At 39.6% G+C, this 21,731-nt stretch overlaps 6 protein-coding genes across 12 annotated transcripts; 3 read left to right on the top strand and 3 right to left on the bottom strand.

The window, feature by feature from the left end:
• The first annotated feature begins 445 nt into the window (after nt 1-445).
• Nucleotides 446-4,606, top strand: LOC100680296 (integral membrane protein 2C). Of its 3 annotated transcripts, none has more exons than XM_031922734.2 (6): nt 446-733; nt 1,690-1,808; nt 2,565-2,987; nt 3,060-3,174; nt 3,460-3,606; nt 3,693-4,606. In XM_031922734.2, exons 2-6 carry the CDS (start codon nt 1,716-1,718, stop codon nt 3,797-3,799), a joined length of 885 nt encoding a protein of 294 aa, XP_031778594.1. In that variant the 5' UTR covers nt 446-733; nt 1,690-1,715; the 3' UTR covers nt 3,800-4,606. The 3 variants fall into 3 exon arrangements, with proteins under 3 accessions (XP_031778594.1, XP_031778593.1, XP_031778592.1); XM_031922733.2 differs by having other exon boundaries at nt 617-1,095; XM_031922732.2 differs by having other exon boundaries at nt 617-1,435.
• On the bottom strand, nt 4,596-7,042 carry LOC103315407 (DNA topoisomerase 1). Of its 3 annotated transcripts, none has more exons than XM_032597644.1 (5): nt 6,907-7,042; nt 5,645-5,935; nt 5,103-5,392; nt 4,814-5,022; nt 4,596-4,743 (listed from the first exon to the last, which is right to left on the bottom strand). In XM_032597644.1, the coding sequence occupies exons 2-5, from the start codon at nt 5,719-5,721 to the stop codon at nt 4,651-4,653; spliced, it is 669 nt and encodes a 222-aa protein (XP_032453535.1). In that variant the 5' UTR covers nt 5,722-5,935; nt 6,907-7,042; the 3' UTR covers nt 4,596-4,650. The 3 variants fall into 3 exon arrangements, with proteins under 3 accessions (XP_032453535.1, XP_031778596.1, XP_031778595.1); XM_031922736.2 differs by lacking the exon at nt 6,907-7,042 and adding an exon at nt 6,308-6,510; XM_031922735.1 differs by lacking the exon at nt 6,907-7,042 and having other exon boundaries at nt 5,645-6,428.
• Nucleotides 7,043-8,008: 966 nt separating this feature from the next.
• Nucleotides 8,009-15,849, top strand: LOC100119653 (Y+L amino acid transporter 2). 2 transcript variants are annotated; one of them, XR_001729366.3, is made up of 10 exons: nt 8,204-8,395; nt 11,547-11,957; nt 12,158-12,376; nt 12,514-12,784; nt 12,869-12,992; nt 13,086-13,286; nt 13,418-13,567; nt 13,650-13,827; nt 13,918-14,083; nt 14,436-15,843. XR_001729366.3 is itself a non-coding variant. In XM_001603337.6 (9 exons), the coding sequence occupies exons 2-9, from the start codon at nt 11,639-11,641 to the stop codon at nt 13,977-13,979; spliced, it is 1,524 nt and encodes a 507-aa protein (XP_001603387.1). In that variant the 5' UTR covers nt 8,009-8,395; nt 11,547-11,638; the 3' UTR covers nt 13,980-15,849. The 2 variants fall into 2 exon arrangements, 1 of the variants encoding a protein (XP_001603387.1); XM_001603337.6 differs by having other exon boundaries at nt 8,009-8,395; nt 13,918-15,849.
• LOC100680185 lies at nt 14,980-18,215 on the bottom strand. The gene is made up of 3 exons (XM_003425360.4): nt 17,564-18,215; nt 16,720-16,963; nt 14,980-16,647 (listed from the first exon to the last, which is right to left on the bottom strand). Exons 1-3 carry the CDS (start codon nt 17,784-17,786, stop codon nt 16,563-16,565), a joined length of 552 nt encoding a protein of 183 aa, XP_003425408.2. The 5' UTR covers nt 17,787-18,215; the 3' UTR covers nt 14,980-16,562.
• On the top strand, nt 17,567-21,584 carry LOC100119536 (B-cell CLL/lymphoma 7 protein family member A). 2 transcript variants are annotated; one of them, XM_032597645.1, is made up of 5 exons: nt 17,567-17,867; nt 20,072-20,430; nt 20,531-20,606; nt 20,716-20,824; nt 20,901-21,584. In XM_032597645.1, the coding sequence occupies exons 2-5, from the start codon at nt 20,339-20,341 to the stop codon at nt 21,017-21,019; spliced, it is 396 nt and encodes a 131-aa protein (XP_032453536.1). In that variant the 5' UTR covers nt 17,567-17,867; nt 20,072-20,338; the 3' UTR covers nt 21,020-21,584. The 2 variants fall into 2 exon arrangements, with proteins under 2 accessions (XP_032453536.1, XP_008202134.1); XM_008203912.4 differs by lacking the exon at nt 17,567-17,867 and adding an exon at nt 17,945-18,304.
• On the bottom strand, nt 18,961-19,833 carry LOC100119574 (UPF0545 protein C22orf39 homolog). The gene is made up of 3 exons (XM_001603270.6): nt 19,626-19,833; nt 19,337-19,501; nt 18,961-19,250 (listed from the first exon to the last, which is right to left on the bottom strand). The coding sequence occupies exons 1-3, from the start codon at nt 19,671-19,673 to the stop codon at nt 19,017-19,019; spliced, it is 447 nt and encodes a 148-aa protein (XP_001603320.1). The 5' UTR covers nt 19,674-19,833; the 3' UTR covers nt 18,961-19,016.
• Nucleotides 21,585-21,731: the final 147 nt, after the last annotated feature.

The raw sequence follows: 21,731 nt of genomic DNA, 5'->3' as shown, positions 1-21,731 counted from the left end.
TTATGATGTCAATCTGTATATTTTAGTCTCCGTCGTCCGCCCGCGCATTTAGAAAACGCTGATGGATCTAATTCGGAGCTTCAGTTTGTTTGCGCCGTTGAGCAAACACCATCCAACTGTATATTTTTTTTATTTCGTAGAGCGTCAAGCAATAGTTGACGAGTTGCTCCGAAAAGTATTCGAAATGTTTTCAAAGCCGAAATTGAAATTGTTTGAGGAGTATAACATTAGTATTTTTGTCGCATTTGATTTATGTAGAAGTACTCATACAGAAATTGCTATTACCATCCCGCATTTACTAAATTCCAGTGATTTTTCATATACCCGTTACTGATCTATAGCGAGCTATTATTTAAACAGCTGATCCCGCCGTGACGAGCCTGAGGGGAATTTTAAATTTACAATATTGCGCAAGAAATTTTAATCGTGTCTGCGACGTCAGTAGGTATTCGCTGATAGCGAGCATTATAGTATGGAAACCGCGCGGAGGGCTGCTGCACCATTACACGAGTCGCGAATTCGAAAAGCACGTCCGCACAAATATAGGCAAAATACATATCCAGGAGTTGGGAAAGCAACCACGTAGCGGCGCTGAATCTCGGCTATTATTCAAGAAGAAATGTGCAGCAGTGGTGGTGCCGTCGTCGTTTAGCATAGGTCATAGGACTCGATAGGCAGAAGAACACTACCTACACACTATAGGCGCGCAGTAGCTGCTGCAGCAAGCTGCAAGGTAGGCACATTACGTACTAGCTGTATAGTGCAGGGAATAGAGGAAAACGCATGTTTTCGCGCGCGGCAAGCTTCTACCTAAACGCATATTACATATAGGCCGCAGACACTGTGCATTGTAACGGCTCTCTATCGTCTATAACGCGGCTAGGCGCAGCAGCTCGTCGTCGTTGCTTTGGCGCAGTTCCCTCTGCGTCGCGCCGCCTCTCAGCTGCACACGATCTGGAAATCCGAGAATTTTTCACCGAGCGCGCGCGAGTGGGGCGGGCAAAATACTGCAGGAGCTGCAGCGCTTGTCATTCTCGGGGCGATCAATTCCGCGACACCGCCAACACACACGCGGTATAGCTGCAGACCAAGTGCGTAAGTAGGCTCGCTACCTTTCGACCCTGCGCCGCTAAAAACTCGTCGTCGACATTTGCTGCTGTTGCTGCTGCAGTTGAACGCTGCAGTAGAGCCGCCAGCGCCGAGCAGACGCTCTTTCGCATCCAAACAACAGCCGCAAAATACGCCCCGCGCTGTCTGTCACTCCCTCGCTCGCGCTCCAATCGTACTTCCTCCTTCCTTCTCGCTGCGCGCGAGTGTATCGGATGTGCGTGTTTGAGTCTGTTTAGTCGCTCTAGACTTGTGCGTGCAATCTGCGAAAGAACAACAGTACGCTCTCCACGCTCTGCAGCTACGCTGATCCTCGACCGTGGCCTCTGTACGTATAACATAGCGGCGGAGCTCACGCTCGACATATTTATACGCTTTTCCGAGCTTTCCTATAGCATCTCGCGGCGCGTGTCTCTCTCTCTCTCTCTCTCTCTCTCTCTCTCTCTCTCTCTCTCTCTCTCTGTGTCAGTTCGCTTCGTCTGCCTGCTGCGACGACACACGGGATCCGCGCGCGCGCCGCCGTCGTGTAAATCGAGGCCTCGCATTAGCCTACTCGCTAAACGTCAACCATTTCATCCCCAGGTTCGCTGTGCTGATCAACCGGCAAGATGACGGTCATCACCAAAGCGATAGGCGAGAAAAAAGTCAAGGCGGCCGACAAATTGGAGCAGCCATTGGTTGTTGGTCTGGAAGTCCCGACTGTGAGTATAAACCTGCGCGTAATAGATTACCAGCTTCTCCGCGTTCTCTCTCTAGCTCTCTCTCTCTCTCTCTCTCTCTCTCTCCCCCTCTTTCTCTGATGCATTGCCATCGTGCCCTCCATTCCCGCATCGTCTCTCTTTCTAACTTTCCGCGGTCTATTTTGTTGACTGACGCTTCGTTATGGCTGATAAGCCGAACCAACCCAATTCCGCTTTCCATTTTTTCCTTTAATGACAATCGATATTATCCATGTTGTTTTCGCTTACGTGTAATACCTGACGTACCGCGTAAAAAACACTGTGTTTACATCCGGTGCAGGTAATTGGTTATTCATACCTGCCAACAATATTTCAAATCGTTTTAAATACTTAGTTCCAGTATAGAAATAATGGGCTATAAATATTTCGTCCCTTCGTACGAAGACTACACCAGGAGTAGAACAACTTATTATTATAAGACTTCACCCAAATCGCGGCTTAATTCCCGCGAGTTGTGCTAGTCTTCGCGGCATAATTAAATTGTGCTAGTATTCGTATGAAATGACGATTTAATCCAATCATTTTACCAACTTCCTTTTTCGATAATTTATCGCATTTTCCACAGTCAAAGGATATCTGCTTTCTTTTAGATAGAGACAGAGAGAGAGAGAGAAAGTTGTTGAGAACTTGTTCACAAAACGTCGTTTAAATGCCATTTTAAAATTTATAAAGAAGATGATTTTTTTAATGAGGCAATTTATACATACATTTTTTAAGGATGAAGCTCAAGTCGATCCAGAAAGTCAACACCCAAAAAATGATTATGTCGTTAGGAAACGATATTTAATTTTGAGCAGCAATGCTCTTCGACCAAGTGCCATGACAACATTGTGTCTATTTATGACAGCAATTATTGTCATGAGCATTGGTATTATTGGTGGTCTTTGCATTTACAAACTCTACGCAAGAGATCAGATGCATAGATTCCGTACTGCTTGGTACAGCATTCCTTACGATGCTTCTAACAAAGCTCAGTATTCGATGGATGAGCAGCTGGCCATGGAATTTGAAAAGGCCATTCGACCAAAAAATTTCTTCAGTGAACAGTTTGAAATTGATGTTGATAACCAAATACAGAAAATTGATGTACCTGATTTCCGTGGTGGACGACAAGGTCGATTCATTCATGACTTTAACATTGTAAGTCATTAATTATTCACATACCATTTGGATACAAAACAAATTTTTTAATTATAAATTTTTATTTATCAGAACAAGACTGGAATTATCGACATCGATGGCCATAGCTGCTTTGTTATGCCACTAAATCGTCAAAGAGTTTTACCACCTCGCAACATGTATGACCTTTTGAAGAAAATGTACAACGGTAAAGTATCAAGTAAATTAATTGTACAGACTGTTGCTCCATGCCAAAACTAGCGCAGTTCAAATTTTTTAGCAAAAACTAGCACAAGTCAAAATTTATCGTGTAGACTAGCACAATTCAGAAATTAGCCCACAATGGCATGGAAATTTTGAAGTGTGCTAATCTTTAAAATATTGATTTACTTTAAATTACTGTTTTGTTAAAATTGAATGTGCCATGTTTATTCGTCAGCTAATCCTAAGTTTTAATCTCAACCATACTTTAACATATTTTTTATCACTACAGGTTACTACGAGGTAGATACAGAAATCGTTAGAGAAACTATGAAAGTCCTTGTTCCACCAATTGATGACCTTTCTGTTATCGGAACTTACATTGCACGGGAATGCCAAAGCATGCCGACATATTTATTGCAACCAGTTAATGATAATGGTAAATAATTGATAATTTTTTTCCAAGCGAAATTTTCTCTTTCTACTAATATTTTTATACTCACTGTTAATATTTTTTAATTTCAGTTTACAAACGCAGCACATCTAGTGGTATTTATGGTCAATTTGCTGGAAAGAACATTATAGAATTTGATATCATTAATTTAGATAGTGTTATTACTAAGAAAAAATAAATGTTAATTCTATCGCGTACGTGTATACATGAATACATACGTATTAATGTAATATCTAGCGATAGTTGCATGTCACTTGTTATAATTCTTCCATTTCTGGCTGTAGGGAAAAGTCATTTGACACAATTGCGCAGAATTATAACTGCGTCTTTATAGAAATTTTATTTAGACGACAAAAATGTTTAAATCTGACGTGACTGAATCGATCTTGTGATGAATGATGGCATGTCTGTGCGTTTCGAATTATAACTATTGAAAACAAAACCTGCGTATTCGTATGCGATTTAATACCAAGGTAAGGGATTGTATAATGCAATTACCTAATATTATGTTTACTTGCGCCAAAGTGCGGTGTTTATACGTATTTAAAAAGTATGTCATTCGTATTATTTTTTTTTTTAAATCAGTATCTTATTGACACTTGTATTAAAAATGTTTCTTATACAAAGAATACTGATAAGTCTACAATTGATATTTATAAAAGTAGGCATCAATTCTGGTAACAACGTAAATTTGTAACTGTGTACATTAAATGATATAAAAAAACTTTATAACTTCTTCTAATTTCAAGGAGATAGATATGATTTTGTTTTAGTATGTGTCAGTTAGATACTTGATGATATTTTTAATGCAGAGTAAGATATCTTTTAAGTCTACTTTAATTAGTTATATAGGTTAATGGTATATTTGCCGATTAGAGTCTTTGAAAATAACATTTATTGCATTAAATAATGTGTAATGAATTTTGAATGGTAAAATAAAAATTGTAAATTCTTATATAAGAAATAAATACAAGTTAGAAAAAAATTGTTTTTATTCAAATACGTTATATGTGCTTAATCCACTTATAATCAACTATAATTCAATTCACTTACTGCTTTTTGTCTCAACGCGTATAATTTTTTCACCCATTTATCAAATTTTGCCTCTTTATCAGCCATTATCTGAAAATTTATAATTCTTTCATTAGATGAACGAATGGACAATTTACAAATCAAATAATTTATAACTTACCGATGTGTGAAAAATACTATTAGAAATTTCAGATGCATTTGCAATTTGTGGAACAAGTATAGTGTTGTCAAGCATATCAATCACTATATTTTTCATTTTTGATTCTTTATTTTTTGCTGTTGAGACAAATTGTTTTGGTACGAATTCGTCATTGTTTATATCTTCTAAAATGGAGGATTTTATTTTTGTGTCATTCATAAGGAAGTTATCTGAAAAGAAGTATAATGCAAATTTATACAAATAAATCCCCTTTTGATAATAAAACAAAACAGCATATTGATATAATTACCTCTTGAAGCATTACCAAGTTTCTCAATATTTAGGGAACTACTAGATCTGCTCGTAGATTTTTCTCTGGAAGCGGATTTTTTTCTTGATCGATTACGCTCTGCAGAATTGGATCTTGATTTTTGTGACTGATGCTTCCTTCTATCTCTTGAACTACCTCTGGAATGCTTATAGCTTTTTGATGACTTGTCTTTATCTCTGCTCCTAGATCGAGATCTATGTCTTCTTCTGCCTTTAGAATACTTTGATCGTTTTTGATATGACGAAGAACTGTCGCTAGAATCAAGAGAACTAAACACATATGTTTTAGAATCATGATTTTATAATGTAATAATTAATAAAATTTAATCTTGTATAAGTATTGTGCAACTAATGCTAACAATGTTAGATTTTCTTTACAAATATTCTTAAATCATATCTAAAGTTACCTTAAGATGAAAACCTAAATACATAGGCAATAATATTCATTTTTGAAATAATAATGTTGCAATAAAGATTAATTGATTGTACTATTGAAGTATTAAGTTAATATCCATAACATACCTTGATCTTTTACTATGTTTGCGTCGATATCGACTGCTGCTCTTTTCTGATTCGGAGTCTGATGAATATTTCGACATAGTCTTTTAATTTACATTAAATAAATATTAATACAAAGTTCTGTAAATCTCCAGTGTTTATAGAACGCTATCCCTCGAAAAACAAACAGTCGACGGCATTAGGCTATATTTAAGGTTATGGTCATCACTAACCAAAACACATCCGCGAGCAGACATCAGCAGTCAGCAGAGCAGAGCAGACCAGCCATTTGAAGAGGTGTGTTCGCAGTTCGCACTGCAAACATGAAGGAACAAACCTTTCCGTCTACTTTTATTTATATTGGAAATTTTCGTGACTCAACAACTCGATCCGACAGTCGCGATTTTTTATTACTCATTAATAAAACATTAAAAAGATTCAAAAACAAAAAGCTTGATTTATTTGAAACGCATTTAGTAATTTTAAAAAAGGCTGTTTTCTATAAGTTCAAGCTATAAAAGATTGACGATCCGCTGCAATTTGCAAATAACTAAAAATAGCTTCAAAAGGCTAATAAGCAATATAACAACGAAATAATCGAAATCGTGTAATTGACGTGAAAAATGCAGCTCTTATAAGATTTACTTTGGGTTAATTACGAGACGAACAAACGATGTAATTACATACATAATTTGGGTAATCCAGAGCATTTCGCGCAATAAGGTAGCGCAGGAAGAAACCGGAAAGAGTCTTGATACACATTCTATCGCATGATGATGAACGCGAATGTGTGTGTGTGTGTGTGTGTGTGTGTGTATAGGTGTCGAATAGAGGCGGCCATAAACGACAGCGGCAACGCGTAATACATAACACGGACGGCGAAGACCGCGCCAACTCATAATAATAAACCTGCAGTGACGCTATATAGTAGAGTCGATGCAGTTGGTTCGCGGAACCCCCTCTCGGAACGAAAGCAAAAGTCCGTAACGTTCCAGGCATCGCATCAGAGCTGAGCGAGGGTGCGAGGGTCCGAGATTGACATATACCGCGGGGGGGCTTTATAATTGATCGCGGCGCTTGCGCTTGCACTCCACGTACGCGCGGGCGCGTTCAGTCGCACATCCGAATCCGTCAAGTAGTGCAGTGCCCACGAGAGAAGAGCAGAGTTGACGGCGACGATGCGCAGCCGCCCACGCGAGTGCGTTTAACTGATTTTTGATTTTCTATAAGGCAGTTGCTTTTCAATCGTTATTCGTTTCGTTTCATTTTATCATCAATTCACTTACCTCGTTGTACGCGGGAGAAGCTTCCTGTTGTCGCACTGGATCGGCTGCAGATTTAACTGGTGTGCAATTTTTTTTTTCTTTTTTTTTGCCTGTGAACTGCAGCGAGACACGGGAGAATAAGGTCAATTCGCATTATGAGTTGTAACAGCGTCGCGATGAAGCCTATGAGCGTCGCAGTACCGCGGGATATGTATGCAATCGATAAAATTTATATTCTTCGCGTGTTCCTTATCAATTTGTATGAATTATTTTTAGCAAACTAAGTTCTGTTATTTTGATCGCAAAAAAAAAAGAATATTTTCACTGCAGAGAGACATTATATGCTGCGGAAAGCTGGACACGTTTTCATCTGATGATTCGTCGGTGCGATTAAATTGGAGTATATAGGAAATTGGTGTCGCCTCGTCCAGCTGTGGCGCAACGATCTGATACAATATCCCAAGCGCGTGCTATATAGCCAGAGTCGTAAAAGCACGAGTACAACAATTTACCAATATAACAAGCGGTCGTGCGCGAGCGCGGGAAAATTGAACAATTGAAGCTCAAACCGCGCGCAGGGATTCGAGCTGCAACACATCAGCTGATGGTCTGAAATTGCCCGTTAAAAGCGCGTGTGTATAATATACACCCGAGTCTATAATCGCGTATAAATCCAGTCGCGAGAGCTAAACTCGCGCACCGTTGCGGGGCGACTATGGAGCTATACAGATATAGTGCGTGCCGCACTGTACAGTCAGCTCGAGCGCGCAGGATGTCCCTGCAGCTATTCGCCAGCTAGAGCAGCCGGTACACGTGCTCGCGCTCGCGGCCCGATAAGGCAATAAAGTCCCGCGTTTCGCGCAGAGGAGAGGGCAGCCGGCACAGAGCGGTGTCAGTGTTCGCAGCGCGCGTGTGTGCGCACACGCATACAGTCTCTATATCCTTATTCCCGTCTGTGTGCGCGCGCGAGCGCCGAAACGGTTCCGGGAGGAACGAGGAACACCGCGAGCGTAGCTCTGTGTGTGTCTGTGTGTGTGTGTATATATATATGCAGCGAGCGGGGCGACATGTGCGCCTCGTACAAGCAGGCGGCGAATTTCCTCAGAAGGCATCAAGAGGCAGCAGTGGCAGCCACGACGCTGCCGCTAGTCGAGGCATTAGTCGCGGAAGCTTCGTCGCGTTGAGACACGCGCACAGTCTACCTGCGCGCTGGGCCGTCCATCTCTCGCTGAGCATGTGTAATATGTTCGCTCGTTGAATATTATTAGGCTATACGCGTTAATTCTCGACGTCGGCCACGCCGCACTCGACGTCTGCCCGCAGCTGCAGCTCGATACATCGAGTGCATCGCTCCGAAATATCTATTTTTTACCCCCTGCATCAGCAGCGACAGACCGGGCGTTATTACGGCAGTCTGCAGCGATTGCGCAACGCGAGGACGACCCCACGTTTTGGCGGCTTGGTCGCACGTGCTCCTGCGTCTCGGCTCGTCGGCTGGACTTTCTTACGGGTAAGTTTTTCCTCTTGTACTTGTTCGGCTCTTTTCCGTTCTCGCGTATCTGGCATATGTGCTTGTAGGTGCTTATATAGACCTCCTGCGCCTTTATCACTCGCAGCGCGTCACGCTTTTCTGCCGCGAGGAAAAAACCGCGCCACGTTTTTAGCGCGCGCGCGCGTTGTGCTCTCTCTCTCTCTCTCTCGTACCGGCGCGCAGGCCCACGCCGGGCCCATTTTCATGATGCAATACGGGCGAGCGTTGGTGAAGACGGACGAGGCGTTTAACTCGTTTTTTCTAATTTAGTATGTAGTGTCGTTTTCCTCGTTTGGCGGAAAAATTTAATTTTTGTCTTTACTTAATCAACGACTATTGTCGGAAAAATGCATCTTAAGAAATAACGCATACAAAGTCGTCAGCTAATCAGCGCATTTATATATTTCAAAATACCAGGCCGTTTGCCAGCGAAGTGGCGCCAATGAGCCGTCCTGCTTAACGACTTCCTAAATAAAAGCAAAAGCTCGCGCTGCGTATTTTATGTATATACGGCTTATATATACGGCGCATTAAGATACCTGTATTTGCTCTCTGACACGACGCGAGGATGTCAGTTATACTTGCTCTCCGCGTTAGTTTGTTTACCGAGAAACGCCGATCATAGCGCAGTTTTTCCGTATTTACACTATTTGCCATGGCTCACTCGGCAGTCGAGAGAGATAAGGGCTGCTGCATTACGCGCGCACACGCACAGTCCATATTCTTCTATCTTTTTTCACTGCAACAAACACCGGCCTTGCTGCGTCGTTGTGATTTCTTTGTGTGCGAGTATGAGATGCCGCCTCGGGTCTCTCGCTACCCTCCTTACACACACGCGCGCGCGCGCAGTGCTGTTCTTTCATTCGAACTAACTAGTGCTCTTTGAAAAAGAATTGAAGCATCTCTCGGTCTCTTTCTTCTTTTTCTTCTTTATTTCCCACGCATAAGCCTCGCGCTCTCGGAACGACGTAACAACCGTATGTCATCCTATGCATAGTGGCGATCGCGTTTGACTGTTTCTACTTGTACAGGGACGAGTGTACCGAGAACAAACGCGCTTAAAACAGAATTATTTTGCAAAACGAATGATAATTTGACATTTTTGAGGCGCAACTGACAAAAAGCGTCGATTTATCGTCTTCGATAAAGCGATAATTAATCCACGCGCCAAGTGAAACGCGACTTTTATTTATTTTAAGATTATCGATCCGGCATATATACCTTGTTAATTAAGAGTCGGAATTTCAATTTTAAAAAGGCACCTTGTACTTATCGTTAATTAGCAGTTTGTTTGTTCGCGTTTCCCCTTGTTTCCTTTGTGTCTATCAAGCAAAATAGCTAATTAATTTTAATGCGTACTTTTCTTTTAATTAACTCTTTTAAAAAGAGGCGCATAACAAACTTGAAATGTCACTTCACTCCAAGAGACGGATAAGATACAAAGGCTCGACCGCGCACACGTAGACGTCTGGTAGCCGCGAGTCACACCGGGGATGGATCGACCCTTCAGGTATAAGAAAAAATTGCACGAACAACGCGGAGTGCGGCGTGTAATGAAAATTTATGCTCTCGGTCTAGATGAAACGAGGTCTTACGGAGGACGCTAGAAATAAAACATAACCGTAACGAATTATGCTGTGTATATAACCGAAGCAATGTTTTTTTTTCATTTCCATCCAAAATTTCAACGAGTCGAAGCGTCATTAAAAATTGTATTTCTAAACAATTTGACAAATTTGGAGAAAAAAAAATCAGGCCCCAATAAATATACGACAATCCCGGCTTTTCACACACGCGGATAAAGGGCTGCTCCATATATCCCCGAAATCGATAAATCTACGAGACGACAGAGTTATTTCGCTTCTCGGCACATTACATAGAGTCCTCGAAGTATAAAATACGGGGAGCGCAATGGAGCGCGAAAGGGAAGGGTGAAAAAAGAAGTGGATCTCGAGCATCGCTCCGGTCAATCAGTCCCCGATTCCGCACGTGTCTCGTGACTCGCTTCCCCGCTTTTTTCTCTAAATAAAAGCACGAGGAGAGCCCGCATGCTCGCATATAGGTACGTGAACTCGATAGAGAGAAGGAGCTATACCGCACGCTAGCTGGTCCGCGTATACCGGTTCTCGATAGCTCTCGGAGTTAATTAAGCGCTATCTCGGCAGTTCCAGTGTGTTTGCCGCGATGACGTGTGTGTTTGCCGCTGATGTCTCGGAATAGGAGCTGCTGTATGATAAGGCACGCGACAAAAATGCCCGTTGACGGGTGGATGTCGTATATTTGACTAAAAATTATATACGCTAATTGACATAATCCCGACTGTTTGAACATGTGCGCAAACATACACGAGTCGAAGCGCGGCCAACTCTGCCAAATGAGCGATTCTACTGAAGCTCTCTGTCTTATAAGTATATATACCTGTATATAAATGTACGTAAGAATAATCGGCATTGAAGCTCGCCGCGTTTTCCGTTAATCCGCGGTGGCGTTTTTGCCGCCGAAGCTGAAAAACGCGCTACGCGCTGTCACGCGCATAAGTCAAACGTGTCACACATGCGTTAATGCGACATTCTTAGGAGAGGCTGTATTGCGGCAGCAGCAGCGGATACAGGTATTACGAATAGATCGACGGCCGACGCGAGAGATAGAGAGAATATTAACAGCCCAGCTCAGAGGTCGCGTCGCGGAACCTGTGCTGCTCTTATATATTATCGTCTGCGCCTCTGCGCGTCGTGCGAACACCTCGTGCGTCGCATTGCACTATACAAGCTCTGCACGTGTTGTACCTAATCGCAGCTGATGTGTGTGTGTGCGTATAGACATTGTCAGGTAAGACGATCGAGCGCGCGCGTGTCGCGAGAAATATTTTCGTTGCGGCGTACATACGTACTTGGGCATATTAGTGAAGGAAGCGCGTTTTGAATAAAAAGACAACTTACAATTTTACGCCTAATGAAAAGCAGTCCTCAGACTCGTTTATAAATCCCAGCAAGATACTAAGCCGAAGACGAAACGAGTTTAAAACCCATGAATAATAAGTGCAAAGCTCGCGCAGCAGTGCGAGAGAGAGAGAGAGAGAGAGAGAGAGAGAGCCGTAATAAAGCTGTTATATCTCGTCGCACGATTGCAGTAGCAGAGCCAGCGCGCAGCGAGGCGATTGCGGCGCATCGGGAAGCTGCATCGTCTAGCCGTCAGTGCAAGCTTGCGACTATATGATCAAAGATGCCGAAGAAAGTGGTGCCGTGCAATCGCGAGCGAGCGAAAGCCATTCTGCATGGCGAGGATGCGCCGATCCCGGTGGAGGCCGCTAACAACAAGCCCGCCCAGTCCGACAGCAGCTCGGACTCGGGCGTCCAGCTGAAGAAGCAGATCGGCCTGATCGACGGTGTGGCCATAATCGTCGGCATCATCGTCGGCGCCGGGATATTCGTCTCGCCCAAAGGTGTGCTCAAGAGCAGTGGCAGCGTCGGCCAGGCGCTCATCGTTTGGATCTTCTCGGGATTTCTCTCGCTCGTCGGGGCGCTCTGCTACGCGGAGCTTGGTGAGTATTTTCTTCTCTTTCGCTTTTTTACAACGACTATTGCACAGGCGGGAGACTTTTTTTAGAAATACGCGGATCAATGCGAAATCCGGTTATCTTTGAAGTAATAAATTCATCGATTGGACGTTGTACATTAGTTGGAAAGTTAGCTTCGAATGCATAGAGTGAATCTGTTGCTCCGATTAATGATTTTCTTTCAGGCACGATGATACCGAAATCCGGAGGCGATTACGCGTACATCAGCGACGCGTTTGGACCGCTTCCGGCATTCCTCTACCTGTGGGTGGCTCTGTTCATCTTGGTGCCGACCGGGAACGCGATAACCGCCATCACCTTTGCCCAGTACATACTGCAGCCGCTGTGGACCGGTTGCGAGCCGCCCTACGAAGCCATTCGCCTTCTGGCCGCGGTCGTCACGTGTACGTCACCTAATTTACAAAACTTTACTTATTTTGGTGACTGGCGCTTTCTCTCTCTCTCTCTCTCTCTCTCTGCCCGTCTATGTACTCCGCCGAATGAAATGATATGTTGATTGGAAGCTTTTTCTTCTCCGCAGGCTTCTTGACGGCCATCAACTGCTACAACGTTAAATGGGCCACGAGGGTACAGGATGCTTTCACGGGGACGAAAATATTTGCTCTGGTCATAATTGTGCTCGCGGGCTTGTACTGGCTGTGCCTCGGTAATACGGAAAACTTACAGCACCCGATGGCCGGAAGCAACAGCGAGCCCGGCTACGTCGCGCTCGCCGTCTATTCCGGTCTATTTTCGTATTCCGGCTGGAATTACTTGAATTTCGTTACCGAAGAGCTTCAGGAGCCTTACAGGTACCTTTTCCTCCCTCGTGCGATGCTCTGAGCGCAATCAGGCGCGCGTTCGATACGCACTTACGCGCCGCTTCCTTTTTGCAGAAATCTTCCGCGAGCGATCTGTATCTCAATGCCGCTCATCACTGTGGTTTACGTGCTCGCCAACGTCGCCTATTTCGTCGTATTGACCCGAGATGAGATACTTGCGTCCAATGCTGTCGCAGTCGTGAGTATTACGCCCCCCCCATAGCTGCGTGGATTTATCGTATACGAAGCTTGTGCGCGTACCGCATCACAGCGTGTTATCCTTACTTGCTAGACTTTTGGAGACAAGTTGCTCGGACCGATGTCCTGGATAATCCCGTTTTTCGTGGCCTGCTCGACTTTCGGCGCTCTCAACGGTGCCATTTTCGCCAGCTCGCGGCTTTTCTTCGTGGGAGCGCGCAACGGACATCTGCCCACTGCCCTATCGCTCATCAACGTCCAAAACTTGACGCCAATGCCTTCCCTCATTTTTCTAGTAAGTCTATTTCGCGCGTACATACGCGATCCTCGACTGCTGGGCCATATACTCTATTATACTCTACTCACTGGCAAATTCCTTAATAAGGCTATTTATTATAATTTACTCGGCGATCCATCCGCTTTCAGTGCATCATCACGCTCGTATTGTTGTTCATCAAAGACGTCTACACTTTGATAAATTACGTCAGTTTCGTTGAGGCACTCTTCACTACGATGTCAATCACGGGCCTTCTGTGGTTGCGATACAAAAGACCGGATCTCCATAGGCCTATAAAAGTGAGTATATGTATACGAGCCGGCGAAGATCTCTAATCATTCCCTTTCACTGGCAGTGAAAATTCCGTATTATGATTTCTAGGTACCGTTAGCACTGCCCATTATTTTCTTCATTATCTGTGCCTTCCTAGTGACTTTGCCGTGCTATGTCACACCCTGGGAAGTAGGAGTGGGAATAGCATTTGTACTCTGTGGTATTCCAGTTTATTGGGTCTTCATATACTGGCCCAAAAAGCCCAAATGGCTGATATCCGCTTCTGGTAAGTGTATCGAAGAAGCGTCATGACGCATTTTATTACAATTTGAACGCGTACTTCTACGCGTTGAATCAATGAATTTTTTTTCTACAGACAAGTTCAACATGTTATGCGCCAAGATATTCTTATGTGTCCAAGAGGACAAGCACGATTAAAAGAAATCGCATAACGCGCATAGAAGCGGCACACTACATTCGAAACTTATGTAGCCACATAAAAGAGGAACGACGCAACAAAACCAATGCATAATAATATATAGGTATTGCGATCATCACCAAGTGCCCGTTATACATCTAGATTGACACTTTTCTAATCATATACATGAGCTCAATTCCGTAATTTTTTAACCAGCAACGTTGTATGCAGCTTCGTCGTCTATTTTTTAAAAGACAATTTTAGACTAGCTATAAAATTGCGTTGACGGATTGGATGCTTGTTTATACGAGAGAAACTCGCGATTTGTTGCCAAATTCTTCACTCTCTGTTGAGCAATAACAGTGGAAACGCATACTTGGTTTTCCCTTAAAAACATTAAGAGATTGGCTAGCAATAAATTCATTACTATACTTCAGATTAGCCAATGTTTTTTAAGTTATAATGAATTTTTATAGGTGGCTTCTTATAGAAAAATGCATATTCACCATCAATACTGTGCATCCAGGAGATGTTTAATCATTTAATGATGATGAATTTTAAACTATCCTTTACAAATATACACTGTACATAAGAAAACAAGAAAAAATTAATGACTATTACGTTTATAATATATTTTTTATTTCAATTTTGCAATATTTTTATAGAATGCTTGTAAAAACAATTAGAATCATATATTAGTGCACGTTTTAACAATGTTTTAGACGTACTCATTATTTCACTTATTTACTTTATTTTTTTTAGTTTTTAGTAGATTTATATTACTATTCAAGTTTTGAAACCTTCATTCATACACTATAACAATGCAAAAAATCATTACTACGTCAGCTGCCAAATAATATATATTGCTGAAATTTAAAATGTGTTCGACATTTATTAAAGTTTTTGTCGTTCTGATGTGATTGACTAGAATTTTTTATTGGATTTGCATAAAGAATAAATTCATTCGAATTTGAATTTTAGTCTTTAAAAACGCTAAATATATTAGTTTTTTTTTTATAATTTTGCATCAATATACTTATTTAAATTTTAGATGAATTGTTATTCATTGTTCTATAATCATTCAGTTTGCTATAAATTTTAATTTCTTATAGAAAAAATATAGTCTAATTCATAAATAATTCTTTTGCTATAAAGTAGAATAGTTTTGCAAATACAGGGCAAAGTGATGTAGATTATAATGATGCCACTTTGTTACATTTGCTAATGAGACCATTGTCCTTTATAAGGATTGCTGTGTCAATTATTACTATAATACTATATACTATAATCATTGCATATAATCATTTTTTACAACATTTATTCTTATATAACTACGTATTCTAAGAATATAAAATATTTTAAACAATAATTATTGTATATGATCCTGAACAAGCTATCCAGCAGTTTTTTTTATTGAAAACAGATACCTTTATTATGTATTAAACTACTTTGATTACCGTAAAATACCTTCAAACTATTTTGAGTAGCCAAAAATGAATGTGATAGAATAAAAGATTTTCACTGATTCAATTAAAAAGTAATAATAATAATAATAATTTTTTTTTGTAATGTTGGTCTTTGCCAAATTATTCTCGAGAAAATGCGAAAATAAAAGAATACTGATAAATTGCAGTGCCGGTAAACATCTATTAGATAACTGAATTAGCATATCATACATAAGTTACGACTACTGCCCACGCGTTCGTTCTATACAAACGTGGGAGTTCTATTTTAAACACGAAATGGGGATCAGCACAAAATGCCGTTAAAAAAATGACACAACCTTTTAATGTAAGCATCAGTAAATTTATTTAATGCAATATGATTTTTATAAAATATATACTTTTATATATTTCTGAAATGTAATAAACGTTATTTCATGTATATATAATGCTGCGTATTACTAATTTTTTGTTCAAGGCCATATAACTGTCGACTCTTATTTATTTCAAATATTCAACCAATCATACAATTCTCATTCACTCATACTATCGTCGCTTCGTATAAAGACTCAATCACATTTCAAATTTTGTTCAAACTAACTCAAACTTTGTTGTTAAGAGTATAGCACAGTTCAATTATGCCGCGAAGACTGGCACAAATCAGGAATTAAGCCGCGATTTGGGTACTTCGAGTTTTGCTAATCTTCGCGGCTAACTTCGAGCTGTGCTAGTCTAGCGTAAGCGTTTCGACGATATTAACAAACCTTAGTCAAAATTTTGATATATTATTATGAATTCAGCATAAGATGATAAACTTATGCTGTTTGATCTTCAGACCCTCATTTTCAGTTGCAAATTTCTTGTAAGCAAGTATATGTATAATAAGCAGTCTTCATGGTTAGCAACACTCATTAACTTATTGAAACATACAAATATTTAAATACTGATACACAAATAAGTTTTAGGCTGCATGCAAACAGCATACAAGTATAACTATAAACAATAACTTAATTTAGATAAAAAAATAATTTGTAAGCTTTTTTTTGATCATAAATAAATAATTAAATAAAATAAAAGAATTGTACTTGTTTTCCTACAGGCACTCATAGTGCTTTTAGAAGCATGCCTAATGCTTCATCGTAACTTTCAAAGAACGCATTTTTAAAGGCACATATAAAGGAATACCAAGAAACCATTCAAGACTCCTACTAAATAATTGATCTGCAGTGGAGGAGATTCAGCAATCCTGTAAAAAAGGAAACATTTGTTAAAAATTTCATTTTAATATTAAAATCTGTATTCTTTAAAAAAAAAGTACCTTTTTTTCGAAGGACTAAACGGGGATGGAGGGTTAACTCCAGGTACATTACTGTCTTCATAAATGATGAACCAAGTAATACCTGTTGTGGCCAACCCACTAAGCACTGCTTTGATCAGCCAACTGTACCGATTTAGTGGTTCGATCAGTGCCTTATCTGCTATATCCTTGTAGTAAGGATGACTCTTATTAAATACAGGAACTGAGAATCGATTAGTGCTGATATCCAAAAAACTGAAGTAATCTGTAAGAGTATAATCGTATTGTATGCCTATAATTTATTGAATTAGTTTAACAACTAGTAGCTTCAGAGATGTGTTACCAACTACTGCAGGCAGAACTACCAAAAAAATAAAATACAATGAAAAGTAAGTAAACATAAATAAATAAAAAAGAGAGTATGTTATGATAGAATAATTTAATATATTTTTTCCTTGGTCACTGAGACTATCAGTATTACATAAACATTGTTAGCAATAACACCAAATACATTTTCTAATACCAACATGGACAATACTACTTAATAGATGATTCGTGTTTCACCGTAAAAGTGAAGAAAAGAGACTATATCGACAAATGTGTACGATTGCATCAGGTACTTAAAGAAAATAGGATAGATACACAATGAACCCGTTACATGAGCATTCCAAGAGTAAAAGATAGCACATTTATACGCATGACAATAAAGTGTTATCTATAGAGTTTGTTTTGTTTTGTAATTAATCAATGTAAGTATATCTGTTATTATTATGTTTTCATTCGTATCGGCGTGCGTGTCTAATGAGCCAAAGAGATAGATGCAGATAATCTTGCTGCTTTTATCGCTGCTGGATGAAACTCTCACCGTGATTAAGGAACAGTTTGCCGAGTACGATCGACGAGGAGAAGAGGAAGAGCAAGAGCGTGAAGGTCCACTCGTCGAACTGCAGTCTCCGCCAAAGCCTTTTGGTGGTATCGACGACGCCAAACCTTGACTTGGCCGTGTCAACGTTATCGTCGACGCCCAAATACGTCTTCGTCTTGCCATTAGTCATTGAGCTAGTGTGTTGCAAATGTTGCTCCGTCATTGTGAAAATTATCGTGGCACAGCACTACTGCGTCGTCGTTTGATTCGATGTCGGCCTTTTGCTTCTCTCTATCCCGGCCAGGTGACTAATATAAGAAGCAGCGTTCTTTTACGATCTGCTATATAAACACCAAAAGTTAGCGAGTCTGAGTAATATGCAGTAACATCCCAAGGTCCTCCGCGGTGCGCGCAGCTGTCTTCTCTCGACTTTTCTTGTAATTATATTCCTGTCTTTCCGTTGGCGAAGTTTGCAGCCAGTACCGAAAGACGGCAACACGCTATCGTAAAATCGTATAACAGCGTTGCTAAGCACTAACACAAGCGCGTTTCCCGACAGTCTTTGCTTTCTGACGATGCCGCCTTCTGCCGCGTCCATACGCCTATGCGGGCTGCGGTTGATTTGGGGGACGACTCACGCGACGCGCAGGTGTGATTGGGCAAGTGTCCACCACTAGGCCAACGAGCGCATGCGCGCGCCGCTATCCCGCAAGCCTCCAAATAACGCATGTATATATACAGGTATACGTCCCAAAATATATTCTTACCTCTTTCGTCATCACCCCGCGGATTCTCTCCGACACCGACCGCACTTTCGCTTCCTCCTGCGTTGCGCGTAACATTTAAAACTTTAAAGGCTATGCCGCTCCATTGCTGCACGCGCTGGAAAACGTAAACACAAAAGTTTATTTTTAGATACTGATGGCAACATCCGTTTGACTAGCTTGAAATAATATAAAATAAGAATGGAAGCTGCATTAATCGAAGGAAGATAAAAATATGATTTCAATTATGCTTTCAAATTTTTCCATTACATAGTAAAAATCAATCATTGATTAGAACTCTACTCTAACTGTACAATTTTATTAAAAAGATATGGATTTAAATTACTTCGTTTTGTTTGTTGTCCTCGGAACTAATGTATGTACCTTTTTCTTGGACTACATTATAATTTAAACTATTTTACCTGAAATATGATGATAAGATAAAAAAATGTTAAAGAATTTTTTTAGAATAATTATTTTAAATTGCGAAAAATGGTAGTACAAAAGTTTTAAACTTCAATGTATATAGATTTTTACACAATTGATTGTTAATCTATTGCAAGACTCTATAAGAAAGTAAAAAAATGACTTTAGTTTTAGACTATATTTAAATTTATAATAATTAGAAAAATATATGTATAAATAACCGCTTTTATTATTTACAAAACAATAATAATCTATTGCTAAATTTACAGTATAGAACACGCATTATACATTTTCATGTCAAAATCATCCACAGTTCCATTTCTGATGTCTCTAGCTTTTACAGCTAAATAAGAATTTTTGTTTTGTTCCTCAAACCATTCTGGCAGTGGTGCATTCCAATTTTCTGGAGGTTTGTCTCTTTTCTTCCATACGTCATTTTGATAATGTGGTTTCAATCTTTCTAATCTGCGTTTTCTTTCACTCGCAATTAATTCTTCCTATAATATAATGCAAGCAGATCCTTTGAGTAACTGTAGTATATATTTAAATATATTAATATTCGAATCATTATAAGTGATTATACGTATGCTTGTTCATCGCCAGATTCTTTCCAAAGGTTGCAGTTTTTAATGTCCGTTTGCCATTGGTTACAATCAAGGTAATCCCCGTATATAAAGTATTGATGGAATCTCCCTTTGGGCCTCTCACACTCATGAAATTCCTCTTTATATAAATGACAGGGTCTTATCTACAATATTAAGTATGTACATGTAATTCATAAAAAAAAAGATACTCAAGGTATTAGAGAAAAAAATATGGTATATATCAGAGAACAACATAAATGATGAAATAAACAGTAACAATAAACGTACTAGGAATTGGTCTGGGTGAGATTTTTTTATCGATTCTTCTTCAGGCATGTCGAAATCAATCGAATAACTAAATAATTTTTATCATCGGTATACTGTAAAATGAGGTTGGATCTTGAAACTATTAATGAAAACAATGGTAAATAGATATAGTCAGATAGGCGATGAGTGGGCACACTTTCATAGCAGCGACGCTGTTCGGCAAATGTGGCAGCACTTTCGCTCGCGTAAGCGCGTCAGCCAATACAAACATTTCTTTGATAGATATAAAATTCTGTGCAAGCTGAAATATTATAAAATAAAAAAATTATAACTCTAAAGTTCTGCTAAAACTATTGTAGTAACAAATGACAATGCTATTTTAAATATATACATGCGAAGAAAAAAAACTATAAAATACTTTACTTTCATTCATCATAAATTATTTTAAGCGTGATCTTGCTTTGCAGCGTGCCGCGACTGCAGCGCTGCCACTCCGGCGTTTCGACGCCGTCGTGATGTTTGACCGCAGACCGCCATGTTTCTCTATGAAAATTATGTGCCTTCGGTGGGTTCCAGCCAGGCGTTCCAGCTCCAGCAAGCCCGCAGGCAGTCAACAACGTAAACTAGTGTAACATAACCTGCCACCTGTTCAGCGTTTCTAACTTAATTGTTAAAGAACAATTCGCGAATCGACGAAAACGTGATTTCTAACGACTTGGGTGACCAATAATATAATGATGTCTCGGTCTGTGCGAGCAGAAACACGGAGTAGAGCGAAAGATGACATCAAACGGGTTATGCAAGTTGTTGACAAAGTTCGCCATTGGTAAAGTTTTTGTGTATTTCTTTGATTTTCCAAGATATTGGCAATTCTATTGTTAATTAGGAATCACATTTCAATGAAACATTCATTTCGCGTTTTTAAGGGAAAAGAAATGGGTCACAATTGGCGAAACTACAATGAAAATTTACAAGTGGGTGCCCATATCGACATTAGATCAAGTAAGTAATACCGTTTATAACATGCAGTCTTTCATAAATTATAGTACTTGACTTTTATTCAAAAAGTTACAATTCGAAATTTTCATTGTGGCATTCATTATGATTGCAGAAAAAGAAAGTAAAATCTTCTGCAGTAGAAAAAGAAAATGGTTTAGCAAGGAAGGGTGGCATAGACTCTTCTAATTCTAATTTTGGACTCACAGAAGACTCCAACACGTGTAAGTTTACTTGAGAAATAAAATATTATACATTTACATTATTATAATAATAATTTAATTTACTATTTTGCTATAGGTTTCTCTACTGTAAGCGATTCTCAAGGACTAACAGATTTTTCAGCCCATTTAGGATTTTCAGAAGATTCGAATTCACAAAATAGTGAGCCTGCACCTAAAAGACTGAAGACTGATTAAAGTATACAAAGCTATTTGTATGCTTTTTTATCCACTTGATCCTTGCTGAGGCAATGAACGAATCATGATCACCATAGTGTGTATGTTGTATAAAATAACTATGAAACGTGGAATGTTTGATTGTGTTCAAGCATATCTACGTTTAGTGAGATTTTCAAGAATACTGTGAGTTTGTTTATCTTTGTTTAATGTGCATCTGAATAATTGTGTTTTTATAACTGAAAGTGCAGCCGGTTGTATATTGAAAGCTAATTTCTGTTTAAGTATATTAATATATGAATATTTGTTTCAAGTATACATCGAGCAAATATGACATACAAACATGAATACTATTTTAAAATTTTATACTGCACTTTCCGAAGAATGTATACAGAAGATTTTTTTTTGAAAATTGTATCAGCTAAAGTACAATATAGGTACGATAAAATTGTATATAATTTAGATTATAGTTTGTAGAAATCTAGCAACTACACTTTTTATACTAAAATGTATTAGTAAGTGAAGCTCCATCATTCACTTGAGTGTGAAGTAAATTAAGCATCAATAAATCATTGAGACAAAAGAAGTTGAAATTTGAAATTAATCCAAAAAGCTTCATAAATGCATCAAGGTGAGAATCATTGCTAAATTTGTAAATACGAATTCTGAGTACAAGCAGTCAAGCTGATGCAATCTATAGACTTTCATTCTGCTTTGGTTGTCATTAAGATTT

This window comes from Nasonia vitripennis, chromosome 2 (assembly GCF_009193385.2).
Source record: "Nasonia vitripennis strain AsymCx chromosome 2, Nvit_psr_1.1, whole genome shotgun sequence".
Taxonomy (NCBI): domain Eukaryota; kingdom Metazoa; phylum Arthropoda; class Insecta; order Hymenoptera; family Pteromalidae; genus Nasonia; species Nasonia vitripennis.
Note: the sequence above shows the minus strand (reverse complement) of the source record. Positions and strands in the feature narration are given on the sequence as shown.

Coding starts and splice junctions, on each gene's coding strand:
- LOC100680296 (XM_031922734.2), top strand. CDS start 1,716: ATGACGGTCATCACCAAAGCGATAGGCGAGAAAAAAGTCAAGGCGGCC. Junction 3,175..3,459: donor TTTGAAGAAAATGTACAACG/GTAAAGTATCAA, acceptor TTATCACTACAG/GTTACTACGAGGTAGATACA. Junction 3,607..3,692: donor GCAACCAGTTAATGATAATG/GTAAATAATTGA, acceptor TTTTAATTTCAG/TTTACAAACGCAGCACATCT.
- LOC103315407 (XM_032597644.1), bottom strand. CDS start 5,721: ATGTCGAAATATTCATCAGACTCCGAATCAGAAAAGAGCAGCAGTCGA. Junction 5,393..5,644: donor AAACATAGTAAAAGATCAAG/GTATGTTATGGA, acceptor ATATGTGTTTAG/TTCTCTTGATTCTAGCGACA. Junction 5,023..5,102: donor ACTTGGTAATGCTTCAAGAG/GTAATTATATCA, acceptor ACTTCTTTTCAG/ATAACTTCCTTATGAATGAC.
- LOC100119653 (XM_001603337.6), top strand. CDS start 11,639: ATGCCGAAGAAAGTGGTGCCGTGCAATCGCGAGCGAGCGAAAGCCATT. Junction 12,377..12,513: donor TCTGGCCGCGGTCGTCACGT/GTACGTCACCTA, acceptor TCTTCTCCGCAG/GCTTCTTGACGGCCATCAAC. Junction 12,785..12,868: donor GAGCTTCAGGAGCCTTACAG/GTACCTTTTCCT, acceptor TCCTTTTTGCAG/AAATCTTCCGCGAGCGATCT.
- LOC100680185 (XM_003425360.4), bottom strand. CDS start 17,786: ATGACGGAGCAACATTTGCAACACACTAGCTCAATGACTAATGGCAAG. Junction 16,964..17,563: donor CAAACTGTTCCTTAATCACG/GTGAGAGTTTCA, acceptor ATACTCTTACAG/ATTACTTCAGTTTTTTGGAT. Junction 16,648..16,719: donor TTTAGTCCTTCGAAAAAAAG/GTACTTTTTTTT, acceptor CCTTTTTTACAG/GATTGCTGAATCTCCTCCAC.
- LOC100119574 (XM_001603270.6), bottom strand. CDS start 19,673: ATGCCTGAAGAAGAATCGATAAAAAAATCTCACCCAGACCAATTCCTA. Junction 19,502..19,625: donor CTCACCCAGACCAATTCCTA/GTACGTTTATTG, acceptor TTAATATTGTAG/ATAAGACCCTGTCATTTATA. Junction 19,251..19,336: donor CTGGCGATGAACAAGCATAC/GTATAATCACTT, acceptor ATTATATTATAG/GAAGAATTAATTGCGAGTGA.
- LOC100119536 (XM_032597645.1), top strand. CDS start 20,339: ATGATGTCTCGGTCTGTGCGAGCAGAAACACGGAGTAGAGCGAAAGAT. Junction 20,607..20,715: donor CCATATCGACATTAGATCAA/GTAAGTAATACC, acceptor TTATGATTGCAG/AAAAAGAAAGTAAAATCTTC. Junction 20,825..20,900: donor CACAGAAGACTCCAACACGT/GTAAGTTTACTT, acceptor ATTTTGCTATAG/GTTTCTCTACTGTAAGCGAT.